At 35.6% G+C, this 12302-nt stretch overlaps 1 protein-coding gene across 1 annotated transcript in view; it reads right to left on the bottom strand.

Annotated features, from left to right (window-relative positions):
- The window catches only part of LOC150100292 (intermembrane lipid transfer protein VPS13C-like), a 171317-nt gene that overhangs the window by 51139 nt on the left and 107876 nt on the right, over window positions 1-12302 (bottom strand). The window contains exon 7 of the mRNA XM_090402629.1: window positions 6316-6457. Within this exon, the coding sequence (XP_090258755.1) occupies window positions 6316-6457 (142 nt within the window). The remainder of the gene's footprint in view (window positions 1-6315; window positions 6458-12302) is intronic.

Here is a 12302-nt window from a genome sequence, read left to right as displayed (position 1 = left end):
TTCTCTTCCTTATGGTAAAGGACTATATGAGAAAATTGGAAACGACTTCTTTGCCAGATTAACCTACAAATTTCCTTCCATCTGTTTCATCAATTAAATTCATCTTGCTGAAAGACAAATTATCCTGCTAACCGTTATGCTAGAGTTTCCAGGACTCCTGTTCTTGTGGCCTTTGAATCTGGTCATCTGCTCAGATTCATCTAGAGGAACATCAAGAGTATACTTTACATCAAGAGTCCAATAAATCTGGTTCAGCTAGCAATGCCTATCAATTAGTCATAGAATTCATTGGAATAAACTTCTGAGAATAACGTTCTGCACTGCAAAGAACACTTTCACAATCCTAACCTCAACAAAAATGACTGCCTTAAACTTTTCAATTGGGAAGTGATCCTAAATAATACTCCACATTTGTGTTTTCATGAAGCTGTAATTAATTATTTAAATTTTATTTTATTCCTTGAATTCTAATACTTGTAGATGAAGTTATCCTCCTGCAGGTGAAAGCACATATTTTGTCACACACTTGCAATTAAGTGTTGCTTTTTTTATGTTTATAACTGTATTGATAATAGCTATGAAACCTACCCCAAAATTCTACAAATTAATAATAATTTAAAGAATTGTTATCTGTGTTTAAATTTATTCTTATTTTGATACAGCTTTGCCAACCTTAAACCAAAAGTCAGTTAAGAGAGATAAGGTGTCTTTGCTGATGTGATGTTATGGTGCTTACCAATTAGACTCTATTCCTCTAATCATTTAACAGTCATGATCAAAACTGAGAAAAATGACTGCTTGCTTTTCGTGGATACTATGGTAATGAAAAAAAAAAAAAAAAAAAAAAAGACAGTCACCAATACCCATCAACACATAAATGCTTTACTTAAGTGGAAAATTCCAATACTTTCTTGAAACACCGTGTCATAAATTGAGAACCTACAGTCAACAACACCTGTTCAACTGGCAACTTAAAATATGAACTGAATTTCAAACTATTACCATTCTGTCACCATAAAGGATTATCGATACCATCATTTATATGATCAATTATAATTATTTATCCCATACATACAATAGTGGAGTTAAATTGGGAACTAATTACAATTACTTTACTTAAACATATTGCTTAATAAACTGCATTTAATCCAATGGAATCAGTGGTGAGACAATTTGCTTCACAATCAGGTTCTCAGGCGTAATGTGGAGAGAAGTGTGAGAAGTGTCATTTCTCTTAAAGTATGCCAACTGAGATAAGGTTCCCATTAGTGTATTATTATTATTATGGGCAACTCCAAAGAGTCCTTAGACTCATCGAAGGAGGCCCTAAACATTACGTCAAGAACTATTCAGCATTTGCACAATATCTATCAGGAAGGTAAATAGGATAGCAATTGGATGGCTAAGTAGTATAATTAAGCATGAGCTACAAAAAAAAGAAAATGTTGTGGAGGGTATATAAGGAGAAAGGTGACCAGCATGGTAAGCAAGGCAAAGTCAGAATATGAGAAGAAATTAGCCAAAGAGGCAAAATGAAAGCCCAAAGAGTTTTTTTCATTATGTGGCAAGTAAGAGGAAGAATAAATATGGAAGGATAACTGTAATAAGTGCATATGGTAGGAAGTAACAGAGGCAGACAAAATTGTTGAGCTACTGAATTTTGAGCAAAATTACCATTTTGCAAGGCTAATATCCAAGTGAAGATACTGTTATGGCAGAGGTGTCAGAGACTGATGTGAGGGTAGAGGTTGATCAATTAGAGGTATTCAGATATTGCAGAATCTGATGCAAATACAGCTGTGAAATTGGATACTGGCTTGCATTCTCGCAATGTCTCTGACTAGTCTGTATAATTTAAGTCTAGTTCTGGCAAAATCCCAAGAGAGTGGAATGAGAGCAAAATAATTCTTCTGCATGAAAGAGGATCTAAGTGAGTGGTACCAAATTACAGACCAATTAGTAACTCAGGAGTGGTGGTAAAGGTAATGGAAAAGTTGGTCAAAGAGAGAATTTAGGAATGGGTGGATAAGAATATGATACTCTATGAGGGCAGCATGGCTTTGTGAAGGGTCAGTCATTTATATAATAGAATGACCGACCTTTCATAATGGACTGACAAGAGAGTTGGATAAAGGGAACTACTACATGATGATACTGCTGGATTTTGCAAAGGTGTTTGACAGGATACCACATGGAACTCTGTTACACAAACTGCAACAAATGGGGATGGATAGGAAACTGTTGATATGAATACAATGGTGGCTGATGAATGGATAACAAAAAGTAGTATATGGAGAAGCAGAATCTTGGAGAAAGTAAGTGACTATTGGTGTGCAGCAGGGCGCTCTGTGCTTGGACCACTCATGTTTAATTTGTATATAAAATATATATAAAATAATCTGAAGGGAGATATTTAGTTGTTTGCTGAAAATGCAAAGTTGGGTAGGGTAAGAGTTAATCAAGGCATTATAGAGAGCTTGCAGGATGATTTGAATAGGCTGACAGTATGGGCAAAACAAAACGGATGTTGATTTCATGTGGAAAAGTATAACGTTATGAATTTTGGGTTACAAAGATTACAAGCTGTGTATGAGGAAACTATACCTCAGGAAATTGATAAAGCCAGGGATTGGGGATGGTAGTAGATAGGGAGTTTAAGTTTAGAAGGTATACTGCTAAGTAGTTCACAGGATTACTTGTTTATTGAAGAACACACTAACAAACAGAAATAAGGGGAGTTATCATTCCTCTTCATAAAGCCTTGATAAGACCATCTGGATTACTGTGCTTAGATCTGGTCACCTGGATTTCTTGGGGATCAGCAAGTGGTGGAGAAGATCCAGAGGCAAGTGGCCAAAATGGGGAGTGGTCTGCTGAATGATCCCTATGAGGACAGATTGAGGATTTGTGGATTGCAAAAATTGATTTATAAGCAAAAAAAGTGGACATGATAGAAACATTTAAGTTACTTAAGGGATTTTATAGGACTAATGCAGGAAAAATGTCTCGATAGTTGGCTGGGGGGGAGGGGGGGGCAGAACAAGAGGTCATCCCTGGAAGGTGATTAACTTGGAGAGTGGTGAATGAATGGCATGGGTTGCTTGAGCCAGTTGTAAGTGCTTTGTCTGTTAATGGCTTTAAGGAAATATATGATGGATATTGTATTGATAGTTTGTGTCTCCCAAGATGAGTCTTGAGGACTCCATGGAGTTGCCCATGCAAAAAAAATAATAATTTGGCTACTTAATATATTCAGTAATTGGTGATGCTAAATCTCACAAGAACAAAAATTCAAAAATTACACTGACTCTGGCTTTGAATATTTCAATATATCAATGGTAAAGTTTTTTAGACCAGAATTCACAGCAGAATTTGATAATCTTTTTTTTTTTTTTTTTTTTTTTTTTTGTTGCAACGTATAAGAACAAATAATATAAGTGAATTTTTATAATGATGTAAATTTTTCATGTAGTATTATCATATCCTGTACAACCCTTGAGGGTACATGGCAGGAATTTGATGATGATAATATAAGTGAAAAAAGTTAACCAACAAAAAAGCATCTATGAAACGCACAAACCACTTCAGTAAAAAAAATGTGCATCCAATTCTATTTAATAGAAACAGAGAACAGAGTTCAGATAATGTAACATATTTGTGTATATCTACAGGTCTTCTCACTATTTAGGGATATGGTTTCCACTGATAAATATATAAGTAGGCATACCTTCAGCTCTCACTTAACAAGAAACTGCTGAAAAGCCACCAAAAAGTCTCACAGCATCAATTATGTTTTAAGGAAGCAAAGAAACAGCTGGTCATAGCAGAGAAATTTCTAAGCAAATTCTGTTAGGAAAGAATAGAACAGCAAAAGAGCTTATGAAGATGTTGGTGATATACTACAGTGTTCAACAGGAAACAGGACTTAGTCATTCATCCATGACAGCAATACAAATTATTACTGAAGAATGGAATGCAGGTGTCCCTTGCTTTACACGATTAATTGGTTCTATGAAATAATCACGTAAAGGGAGTTGAATTTAGCATGGGTGAGATAGGGATAGGGGTTTCTTCAGAAGGATAAAAAAATGAAAACTTTTACACCTGTGAGCAAAAGAAATTTTAATGAATGAATTATTTAAACTTATAAACAAAACACACAAATTTCATCGAGATTGAACACTTGCTGAGGCAAATAACCATGTTCCTGAATTACACTTAGAAATTTTGCTGGAAAGTTCTCAGCAGCAACAACATCAACTCCCGCAACCTTGTCAGTCAGCTTGAGATTATCGAATCCATGTCGCACCTTGAAACGTTTAAACCACCCAACACTTACAGCAAAAGATTACACCTTAGGATCAGGATCTACAGCTTCAAATCATCAAATAAACTTTTCACTTTAGCCTGGATAATCAAGGTGGATAACGGAGCAGCACGTTGATTTTCATGTTCAATCCATTGGGCCAACATCCTTTCCAATTTCTCCATAATTGGTGCCCTTATCTGTGTTATCTTAGTTGTCGACATTCTTGTTACACTTTTACAACTTTCCTTTATTTTCTCTGCTTGATTTCTTATTGTTCTTAAAGTTGATTCTGAAATTCCTGTAGCTCTGACTATGTTGACTGTCTGCTCATTAAGTTCATACCTCTTTATAACTATTTTTCCTCCAGTATTATAGCTTTTCTCTGTTTTTTAGTCTTGGAAGTATTTTGATCACAATTATCTATTTTTTTTTTTCCATAATATTTGCTGCAGAAGACTCCAACAATGGAGCTTACTAGTTCTACACCTTCCGTGAGACTGACATGCAGCACGATGCCACCTTGTCAAAGCGCTGCATGCACAAAATCACGTGACCGTGCACAGGGTGACTGCGAAATTAAATTGCTACTAGTTGCGATTTTTTAGATTAACTTTTTAAAACCACGTTATAGCGAAAACATGTAAAGAGCGATCGCATATAATGAGGTAATGCACAGAGAGTTTTTGAGAAAATAAATATGTTGTCAGAATGTATTTATGGATGATAACAAGTGTAGATAAAACAGGAATCAACAACAATAAAGGAAGTAATATTGATCTATTGTATGTCTCTGCAGAGGTAATAGCATCAATAATAGCTGGAAAAACGGATTTACTATTCCCATTTTCATCACATTTTGTATGAAAAGGGAATAAGATCTATTCATTTATACTTGTATTGGTTACATAAGATTTTTTTCTTTTTCTTTTTTTTTTTTTTTTGTGAATTGCACTCATGAAAGGTTGTCAGCCTACTTCACATTAAAATCGGTACTGTGTGAGTGTGGGTGGGGGGGGGGGGGGGGGGCTAAGATCTAGAAAATTTAGACGCCAAACATGGAGGTTTTTCGAGCCATTTCAGGCTCCAATAAGCGAGGTTGTGTTCCCCACACAGGCCAATGAAATGCCCATGTAAAGACATTCAGAAATATTCCGCCCACAGTGAGATTCAAAATCCATAGACTACTGGATGGAAAGCTGGTATGCTTATGTTAGAAACTACCTGATGTAGTTTTTAATACAAACTGTATTAAAATAATCTGAACAAATAAACAGTGCTATCAATGAAAGTGATGATGATGATGATTGGATCATGATGATGATCAATGAAAGGACAATAAAATATGGAAGTGAAATAAAAATTTATGACTATGAGTTTGATTTGAATAGCTGACTAGAAGGCAGCTTCATTTCTTATTGAATCAATGACTCCACTGCTCTCATTTAACTTACATGGCTCCCTCAGCTGAAATCAGGGACTCATCTTAAATAACACCTGGGTCTCATTAATTAGATCTCTCAGAATACATCTGTTCAACTTTTCTAGCAATGACCTCAAATCAGTCCCAGCAGTCAAATGATGCATGACATGTATAAATGATGCCTTGTTTTGAATGTCACTATTTTAATGGTTTATCTTAGATTTATTTTGATTTGTAATTCTTGTTTTTAATTTACCAATCTAAAGAAGCCACTAAGTCTCAGTGCGAGAAACTAACTGGTGTATAAGCTCCTCAATATACATTAGTAACAACTATTAACCTCTTAACTAATTTTCTGAGAGAAAAGTGATAGTAAAAACAGTGATGTAAATAATGAGTGAACTATAAGCTTTGATAAAGCAGTACTACTGAAGAGTAAGAACCGACTTTTTTTTTTTTGTAATGGCTTCTTATGCTTACAATTGAGTAAAGGATATGAACAAGAGTATAATTTGTCATTAAGTATAGTTTTCTACTATTGAAATAGCTTCATTACCAGCAGTAACAAAAAGTTAACTGTTCATACCAGTGGTAACTATAGCTGTGCTAGTTTTCTCCTTTGCTACAAATGAAACAGTTTCTTGAGACACTTCTGTAGGAGCAGTTTCTCCTAAATTTTCAGCAAGAACTTTCATCACTGTTCCATAGTCATCTTGGCTTACTGACATCTAATAAATAATTACATAAAGCAAGCATAAAATGACAATATTAAAGCAATACAGTATTAAGCAATCATAATGTTAAAAAATTAAAAAATGAGCATTATTAATATGGACAAAAATTATAATGTACACTGCAAGTCAGACTGCTAATACATGGCATACAAACAAAATACTATAGGGCTTTATCATAATATAGACAAATCATACAAAATGCCAACGAAAATTATTTTGATTAAGAAAGTTTAGTTTCTTTCTTAAAAGTACAGTTCCACAAATGAAATATTTTTAATCAAAGATTTCTGAAGACTAGTGAGTATAAAATTTAACCAGTGTTAAATAAGGTATCTGAACTAAAGAGTGTAAGTTTCGTAAACTATTTATCATAAAATGACTATATCTATACAGCAGTGGTAAAATATTAAATGCCTGGGGGAAGAGCTGACTACTACTACTGGGTGCATTCCCACGTGGCAGATTGGGGAATGGCCTTCAGATATGGAGGCTAGCTGCAACATAAGCAGAGCAATCTGGCAAATAAGCAGCCATGGACCAACAACAGCTGAGCTATCAAGGCGTGGGAGAGCAGAAGTGGCAACTCAGTGACATGGCGAGTAGTGCCTCCATTAAATAAGCACCTGCTGGAGCCACTGCCTCTGACAGTGGGAAGCAACACTGTCAGTACTGACACAAGGTTGAAGCCAAACGATGACAGAAAAGCTTGTGATCAGAGATTTGCAGATGGCAATATGATTACATTGTTTATGTCTGTATTACTGTTGAGCAGAAAGCAAATGGCGAAACTTCTGCTCTACCTTATCTCCAGAACAACCACTATGGCGAGCGAACTCTTACAATTGGCCCTGAGTTCCTGACATCCTTTAAATGGGACAGGGGTGCAAAGAATCTCTGAGTCCAAAATGGTGTTCACTTTTAAAATTGCACCTTGGAATATCAGAACTTTATATGAAGCTGGCAAATTAAGAAATGCCACAAAAGAAATGAAGAGACTGGGCATCTGGATTTTGGAAATTTGCAAGACAAGATGGTTAGGATCTGGAAAGTGTCAACAAGATAATATGACAATGTATTACTCTGGGAATTCTTGTAGCCAAGCTTATACGTTGGTCATACATAACTGGTAATTAACACATTCGCTGCCATGCTACTTCGGCATAGTCTGTTCCCGTACGCCGAGCAATTTCAATTCTTCAAGGTCAGTACTGTAATCTCGTTGCCAGCGATAAGCGTCCTACGAGTATACTCGTAGTTGGCGTGTGCAGAGCATATACCTTCTATGAGAATACACACTTTTGATGCTAGCTCCACAAGCCAAGCATTTTCACTTCTTCAAGGTCAGTACAGTAATCTCATTGCCGGCGGTAAGCGTCATACGAGTATACTCGTATGACGCTTATGAACTACAAGTATACTCGTAGTTGGCAGCGAACGTGTTAACTTAAGGAAATTACAATGTATAAAACAGATATTAATTAAAGTAATTAAAATGAATTAATTAGTTATTAAAAATGGAAATTAATTAAATAAAACTTTAATGGTCCTACTTTGGCCACACAGGCAGAACAGTGAATATCAGGATTTAGAACACAAAAACTACATCCGGTTTCACCAGTACAGCCACTCTGGGCTTGCAGACCATGCCATAGATACCCACCATAGAATTCATTGGAAGAAAACTAAAATAATATACTGCAGCAAGTTCAAGTACAAAAGATTATTTATGGAATCATCAGTAGCTCTAAAAGATGTTCCAAACCTCAAAAAATTTGGGTGCATGAGACTGCCCCAAATTTGGGAGACTTGCATCATAACAACTTCAGCCCAACAGCCAAGACAACTTAATTAGCCCACTAGGGGCCACCACTAGGACTTTAGGAACAATATTAGTTTCTTGCCTTCTTCCTCATTTGCTTTTGTTAGTGCCTGCATGCACATACCATATTTGTATGTTCCTGAAGATGGTAACGTGACGTTGCCGAAATATTGAAGGTATTCATTAAAGTTTCCTTTAATTAATATCCGTTTTATGTGTTGTAATTATCTTAAATTAATTACCAGTTACTCTGGAAATGATGAGAACAAACATCGACATGGTGTAGCTGTAACAGTAGATGAAGAAATCAATAAATCACTAATACATTGGATCCCATTTTTTGAAAGGATAATGCTACTACAACTTAAGAGAAACCCTGTTAATATTCATCCAAGCTTATGCATCCACAGCTAACAAAAATGAAGAACTTGAAGAGTTCTTATGAACACTTAAGAGATTAAAAATTAACAAAGAAACATGAGATTAACATAGTGATGGGTGACTTCAATGCAAAAGTGGGTGGAGGAGGCGATGGAGAAATTGTCGGAGAACATGGCTCCAACAGAAATGAATGAGGAGATAGCCTTATTCAGTTCTGTCAGGAAGAAGATATAACAATAGCAAACACCTGGTTTTAAACTTCCACCCATAAGACTGTACACTTGGAATTCACATCAAGATAACTCACATAATATTGTCAGAAATCAAATTGACTTCATACTGATAAATAAAAGATTCCACGGTAATATAAAGAATGCAAAGACTTATCCTGGAGCAGATATCTCATCAGACCACAATCCCATAGTTGCAGAAATACGTCTTAGATTAAAATCAGCCAAAAAATCACAAAAGAAGAAAAAGAAAATTGATGTAGAAAAACTAAAAGATCCAAAGATAAATAAAAGAGCTGAGACACAGCTTAACCTGCGATTACAACAGATTAACATAGAAGAAAATTAAAGAGTGGAATCTCTCTATGGAATATATTAAAGAATGCCATCGTAACAACAAGTACTGAAGAAGTAGGTTATGTGAATAATGCAAAACAACAGGAATGGATGACAAATGAGATTCTTTCTCTTATTGATACAAGAAGAATGTACAAAAACAAAGACCTAGCCAAATATACAGAAACACATAACATCATCAAGAAAAAAATAAATGAAGCAAAGGAAAATTGGATGAAAAATTTATGTACTGAGATTGAACTGCTTCTGAAGATACATGACCATTTCAATCTGTATAAGAAATTCAATGAATTTTCTGGAAAACTCGGAAAAAAGCAAACAGTGTCTCTAAGAGAACGAAAGTGGAAAAATAGTTCTAGAAGAAGAGAATAAAGCACAGATTTGGATAAAATATGTAACAGAACTCTTCAATGATACTAGACAGAAGCCTATCAATATAAAAGATAACGACCAGCAATTCTGAAATGTGGACCAGTGGACCAGATGGTGTGTAAACAGAATTTTTAAAATTAATAGAACCAGATAACATCAAACTTCTTGAAAAACTATTCAATAAAATATATGAAAGTGGCGAATTTCTACCAGATTGGCTCAAATTTACATTTATCACTATCCCAAAGAAACACGAAGCAAATTCCTGTGGCAACTTTCAACTTGTTAGTTTAATGAGCCAAACGTTAAGAATATATTTTAAAGTAATTCAGAATAGTATCTCTAGAAAAAGTGAAGAAACTCTGAGTGAAATGCAGTTTGGCTTTCAGAATGGTTTTGGTACAAGAGAGGCCCTGTTCTGTGCCCAAATATTGATACAAAAATGCACAGAAAAATAGAAATCTGTCTTTATGTGATTCATAGATTTTGAAAAAGCATCAAAGTCAGACACACTAACTTAATAAAAGTCCTTCAACAAATAGGGCTAGACGAAAAAGACATAAGAAATCTGTATTGGAATAAATCAGCTACCATCAATTAGACAACATTACCACCAGTGATCGTAACATCAAAAGAGGAGTGAGACAAGGATGCATGCTCTCACCACTCTTGTTCAACATATACTCAGAGAAAGACATTGGAAGAATGTACAAAGGGAATAACAATAAATGGAAAGATTGTTAACAACCTACGATATGCAGATGACACCGTGCTAATTACAGATAACATCATGGATCTCCAAAAACTCATTGACAGAGTATACAAAGAAAGCCAAAGAACGGGAATAAATATAAACATCAACAAGACAAAATACATGGTCATCAGCAAACATCCAAACTCATCAATGAAACTGATGCTCAATGGGAAAAATATCAATCAACTGTCAAGGTATAAATCATATGTGTGTGTCGAAAGCTCCTGATAAGATAAGTGTTATTTTAAGTTATCGTTGATAAAATTACTTGAAAATTATGTAGTTTTGTTTGCCTTGCGTATCTTAGTGCTTTTGTTTGTGTGTTTTTGGTGTTTCATTTTATAATTTGATAAAATACATTAGAAGTAAGTATGGCTCCCATACGAAGGAAATTGGTGGCCAGTAACGATGGTTCGCCATCGTTATTCACGAACAGTAACATAAAGGAGATAATTCAGTGTACTATCTGCGAGATGTACGCTTTGCGGAGTGCGGTTGGAGTGTGGTTAGATGATAATAAAGGAGTGAATGTGTGTAGAAAATGTAGGGAGAATGAGGAATTAAAGTGTATTTCGGGTCGTGAGTGTGATATTTATGTCAAACTTTAGAATGAAGAAAATAGTGATATGACAAGAAATGGTGAGGTTGTACCAGATAACTGTGAGGGTGTGAATGATAGTATTAATTCAGAGCATATTAATGGTTTTACAGAGAATAAAAAAGATGAGATAGATGCAATGAGTGAGATCGCGTTGTTGAATGGTGCGATACAAAGAGCAAAACAGTAGCTAGAGCGTATGAGCAAAAGTCGACTGAATGAACCAGCCAATAATAAATAGGATGATAGGAAAAATAAGCGTATGAGTGTGAACATGAACAAAATGAAGGATAGAGTGCTGTATGGAGACTCGTTAGTACGAGGTGTGTGTGTTAGTAGAGGATTTGACAAAATCGTACCAACCTGGTGCGACCATAAAGGATGTAACTGAGTCTATTAGAGAGCAAAAGGAAAGGGTGAAAGAAATGATTGTTGTGGCAGGTACAAATGATTTGAAAGGAGATAAAATGGAAATGACAGAGGACCTGAATGAATTGTTTGAGGTAACAAAAGAAAAGAGTGAGAGAGTTAGAATGATTAGTCTTTTGCCAAGGTAAGACAAGGAAATGTTTAAAAGGAGGGCCATAATTGCAAATGACTTTATGCGTGGGTTATGTATGATGAATGGTGTGGAATTTGTGGACACGTGGAGTGAGTTCGATGGGCGAAAGGATCTATATAAGATGGATGGCTTACATTTGAATGGATACGGTGTAAGGAGACTTGAAAAAGTGTTGCTGAATGTAGTGGATGTGCAAAATCAGGGAAACTAGATTTATTAAGGGGGGGGGGTTGATATACAGTCCTTAGGGAGGCAGTTGAATGTATGAATGAGTATAATATGCCCGAGCGAATAAGGACAACAAATCAGAATGGGATAGTTAATATAAGGCATCAAGGTAGGGTTTGGGGCTAATGGGGGTCTTAAATTCATGTATACTAATGCTAGGAGTATTATGAACAAAAAGGAAGAATTTTTGGCCATGGTTGGCACTTCCAGACCACAGGTTATTGGTATTAGTGAATCATGGCTGAGTGTAGATGATATAGCTAGTGGGATTGAATGTGATGGGTATGGTGTGTTCGGGAAAGACAGGGAGAATAAAATGGGTGAAGGAATATTGCTGATGATAGCTGATGAGCTGCAGCCAAGGATAATAGAAGTTGAATTGAAGTTGATAGAGAAAAGAGCACATTTGAGGCCATTTGGCGTGAGATTGTGGCTAGCAGAACAAAATATACAATTGGGTGATGGAAAAGATGGTGGTGACCATATGCACAAGCAAATAGAAGAAATGAGTGGAAGGAGGGTAATTATTATGGGAGAT

Source organism: Typopeltis vanoorti, chromosome 13 (genome assembly GCF_054136105.1).
Source record: "Typopeltis vanoorti isolate ZY-2024b chromosome 13, IOZ_Tvanoo_1.0, whole genome shotgun sequence".
NCBI lineage: Eukaryota > Metazoa > Arthropoda > Arachnida > Uropygi > Thelyphonidae > Typopeltis > Typopeltis vanoorti.
The sequence above is the reverse complement of the archived record's forward strand: the minus strand, read 5'-3'. Positions and strand labels throughout refer to the sequence as shown.